This window comes from Ceratina calcarata, unplaced genomic scaffold, assembly GCF_001652005.2.
Source record: "Ceratina calcarata isolate Rehan_Ccalc_2016 unplaced genomic scaffold, ASM165200v1 scaffold25, whole genome shotgun sequence".
In the NCBI taxonomy this organism is placed as follows: domain Eukaryota; kingdom Metazoa; phylum Arthropoda; class Insecta; order Hymenoptera; family Apidae; genus Ceratina; species Ceratina calcarata.
In genome coordinates, this window is record NW_017147017.1 from 1,012,526 (window position 1) to 1,016,725 (window position 4,200).

At 41.3% G+C, this 4,200-nt stretch overlaps 1 protein-coding gene across 2 annotated transcripts; it reads left to right on the forward strand.

Annotated features, from left to right (window-relative positions):
• Window positions 1–262: 262 nt before the first annotated feature.
• ATPsyndelta (ATP synthase, delta subunit) lies at window positions 263–4,200 on the forward strand. Of its 2 annotated transcripts, none has more exons than XM_026811840.1 (4): window positions 263–391; window positions 3,504–3,635; window positions 3,705–3,902; window positions 3,972–4,200. In XM_026811840.1, the coding sequence occupies exons 2-4, from the start codon at window positions 3,513–3,515 to the stop codon at window positions 4,137–4,139; spliced, it is 489 nt and encodes a 162-aa protein (XP_026667641.1). In that variant the 5' UTR covers window positions 263–391; window positions 3,504–3,512; the 3' UTR covers window positions 4,140–4,200. The 2 variants fall into 2 exon arrangements, with proteins under 2 accessions (XP_026667641.1, XP_017876495.1); XM_018021006.2 differs by lacking the exon at window positions 263–391 and adding an exon at window positions 3,170–3,328.

The following is a 4,200-nucleotide window of genomic DNA, read 5'->3' on the forward strand; positions in this document are numbered from 1 at the left end:
TCTCTGCCTAAGTGAACATTTTCGCATTCATGAGGTATTTATCCCGGAAAAACGTGTAGAACCGATCGTAAAGCCCTTGCGGGCTGAGACGGGTGAATGACAGACGTGGCTCGTAAATAATCGGTAAATAGAGGTTGGAAAGGAAGCTATTGATAACATTATCATAAAAGCGGCGTTAAATGGTCGGTCGCGAGGTTACGCCGACGCGGTGGTGGCAAAACGGCTCTATAAATGCGTTTACTTTGAGCCATAAAAGCGGCGTGCTTCGGTTGCCACCGTTAACGTGTCACTCTCACACGCTCGCGGGATCGTGCACGTACCACCGGGGAATGAGCGTGTGCGGTCGCGCATCCATGGAAGGAACGAGACGTCGAAGCACCGCCGCTTTACGGTAAAAGCCCTCTTTGAGGGATCCGTTTATTGGTTGCTAAACATCGATATATTGCTTTCGGGGTTGCGCAAAGAGCCACGCTGTCCTCCGCATATTCACCCATTCAACCATACGCTGGCTCCGCTCTTTCCCTCGCGCCCGGGTACACACACCCGCGCGTGCACACATATAATACATACTTACAGCCGCATAAAGCTTCCTAAGCCTTTAGAAGCACGCATCACGAATATTTTTCATACAGATTTTTTCGTAGAATTCATTAAAAAAATTTAAAAACTAAAAATTGTAGACTGCAGGTTTTGTCCATTTATAAGGAGTTCAGAAAAAACATGACAAATTCATATCATAATGTTTAATGAATTTAAGGAATTCTCGTTAGATTTCATCTTCTAATTAATCTTTAGTTTGCAGTCTATTCATGATGCGTAGAGAACTCTTTTGTATTGATCGTTTGCTGTAATAAATCCAAGAAAATCGAGTAATCATCCTTGGATTCTAGCAATTTGAACAGCATTATTGCGGTGTTCGGCTTTTGTCTGCAATACGCGTCACTCGGATTCCCGTGGACACGTGGTAATATTCTTGAGCGACGAATGATCGATTCGACGGGATCACAAGCGGAATCAACGAAGGATCAACGAAGCCTCTCACCTCAAAGACCCTGTCAATCGACTTATGCTCACCCTCCGAATATTATCTCTGCATCATCGTTGAAACTTCGATCGCATTCAGAACAGTCGCGATGTAGATGTAAGAAGCAACGAGTCGCTTTGGGGAATTAAGAAGCTAACACGCGAACACATTTTTCCTAACTTTTATCGAACAGGAAAACGTGAATATCCTGTGAATTTACGAGAAACTAGTTACGCTAACGATCGCTGAATTTCCATGAAATTGCTTATTAAATTACTAACATTTTCGCGATGATTTAACGTTGCCGGGGCCATTTGTCTCCGCGGATTGTATCGCCTCCCCTTCTCTGTTAATAAAGTAACCCTTTTTAAGCTTTACCGCGCGGAAAGTTGGCAATGTTCATATCTCAGAAATTCATCTTCAAATTTTCCTCGAGTATTTTTTTAATCCATCGTCCTCAGCTTCCGAATCGATATTTATACGAGATTTTCAGCGTGTAATTTCGAATCTATTCGAAGTTTCATACAACGACACGCGATGGAACGAATATCTCGGTTAGCAACAATTTCGTGGAAAATCGGACGATCGATCCTGAATGAAAATGACGGTTCCTGGTCGACAGGCGTGCCGCAGCCGTCACGCAGAAAGACAAGCTAGCCGCGGTAATAATAATAGCCAAAATATTCGACGGTATGTTCGTCGTACGCGCGGGATGTGAGCACGATTCCGTGGGATGTCGGCTGGCAACATGTGGTTCGACGAACGCAATCTGTCACTGACATTTCGAATTAAACTCGTCAAGGAATGACGACGTCCGCGGTGAAAGAATTAATATCGGGAGAGAACCCTCGCGCGTGGAAAAACTTTATTTATTTTGCAATGCATGACGGCGTTTAAACAAACGATATTACGCGAGGCGTACGAGGCCACAAAAACCGGGAAAGGGTTCTTACGTCCGTTGCTCTTCGGCTAAGCCGATATGCATTCATTATAATAAGAAATGGAAGGCGAGTGAAAAGTTTGAACGCGCCCTGGCTTATCAACTTCCTTTGAATTTTCTATTATTTAAGGGAACTCACCCTCCGGATCCTGTTTCTCTTCTTTCTCTGCGCTTCTCCCTTCGCGGCGCGGCGCACCGAGAAACTTGCCTTAACTTTCTTCTTTCGATGCTCTGCAAAAGCCAAGATGCGCGGCATTCAACTTCTTCGAATACCGATTAGCATATTTATTTGTCATTCAACGCGGCCTTAAGTACGTTTCACCCGTAAAACTGGCAACTTCCTTCCCAGCTCTTATCTTGATAAGCCTGCTCTTTAGGTGAAACGTTATAATAGTAAAAAAGTTTGATTTAAGCCAGCTTTCTTGAAAATATTATGTAGTTGCCTGGATCGTTTTTAAAATAAACCATTCTCTCGCGAGCATGTCGTTTCACAACGCAATCTTTGGTGCGTGCCACGACCAGCTGATACGATCGAGCAATAAAAAAATGTTGCTACGTTTTACTTGCACCTTCTGGCGACAGGGTATAAACTACAGTAAGGCCGTACGCTGCTAATGGTGCAGGACATAAATATGGTAAATGACGCATAAAAATGTTTCGCATGTAGGCCATGAAAGAAAATACAGGTTGACAATCAGTTTTTCAAACGACCCGCGCCGGCCCTTATCTTACACAACTAAAGAATATTTAAAACCATCGTAAAAGTATAATAGCCATTAAAGAAAATAAAGTATCGCTTGCAACTGGCACAAAGAATTTAGCAGCCCTAATGAATTTCAAATTGAGTAATTCCAAAAATACATTAAAATGATGAGAAAATAGACCTCGAAGGCCGAGAACCGTACAAGTCGGGCTGCCTTGCCTACAGGCGCTCCAAAACTAAAATTGGTCGGTAAATTCACAGTCTACCGCTTTGATAATAATAGTACTATATACACTACATATATAACTAGACTTATCCACTTTTTCTTCTGTCTCTCCACTTTAGTAAGACTGTATCGCCCCATTACTTATTGTTATTATATTATATCTGCTTATCCCTTTCGTCTTTGGAAGTCCGCCCCTTCTATCATCCATTCTTCAGGTCTTTAGGTCCATGGCGCATCGAAACTACATTGCACCTAATCTATGCTTGTACAATAACGCCATCAGATGGACAAAACGGACACTAATGCGTGTACTGTATAGAATCGGTGTTCTACAGATTCAATTTCGTCTGGCTGCCTTGCCACAGTGTTCAATACAAATTTCTACTGATACTTGTAACATAATTGTTGTGTGAAAATTATTTAAACGAATCCAGAGTAAGTTAATTAAACCTGTCGTGAAAACAACTAAATAATATTTCATTATATTACTCTATTTGTTCCGCGTATCAGATCTGAGTTTCAACTTGAAAGATGGGCGATTCGTATAGTTCTCGAGTTGTGATGTAACTGGTTCATTTACTCAAATTTATTAAACGTTTTCTTGTTGTAGCACATTAAAATGGCCACACTTGCACGTAATTTACGGCCGTACTTGAGATACGTACGTAATCAAGTCAGAAGTTATGCCGAGGCACCAGCTTCGAGTGATCAAATGAAGTTTACCTTTGCTGGCGCTAATCAGGTATACAAGTGCATTTCTATCTTAACTGAATCTAAATATTTCACCAACTACACGATTAAAACTTTACAGGTGTTTTATGATCAATCTGTAGTTAAACAAGTGGATGTGCCATCGTTCTCAGGTTCTTTCGGTATTTTACCGAAACATGTTCCCACTTTAGCTGTATTGAAACCTGGTGTAGTCACAGTATACGAAGAAGACGGATCAGTAAAAAAAGTGTTTGTTTCCTCAGGAACAGTTACCATAAATGAAAACAATAGTGTTCAAGTAATGTACCTAAGTTCTACTGAACTGAAGTAATGGCATAATAATAATTTTTTAATGAATATCTAATAGGTACTGGCAGAGGAAGCTCATCTGTTGGAGAATCTCGATCGTTCTGCAGCCTCAGAGGCTCTTAGTAAGGCTCAACAACAACTTTCATCAGCGACAACTGATAAGGATAAAGCCGAAGCAGCTATTGCTGTCGAAGTTGCCGAAGCCCTAGTGCAGGCTTTGGCATAAATATCATACAGTTATGTGTATAATTGAAGTACAGTAATAATAAAAAGAGTACTAAATTATA

What these genes read in the sequence shown, in the direction of transcription:
- ATPsyndelta (XM_026811840.1), top strand. Translation starts at nt 3,513, where the DNA reads ATGGCCACACTTGCACGTAATTTACGGCCGTACTTGAGATACGTACGT. An exon ending in CCTTTGCTGGCGCTAATCAG is followed by an intron (nt 3,636 to 3,704) that starts GTATACAAGTGC and finishes AAAACTTTACAG; the next exon opens with GTGTTTTATGATCAATCTGT. An exon ending in ATGAAAACAATAGTGTTCAA is followed by an intron (nt 3,903 to 3,971) that starts GTAATGTACCTA and finishes AATATCTAATAG; the next exon opens with GTACTGGCAGAGGAAGCTCA.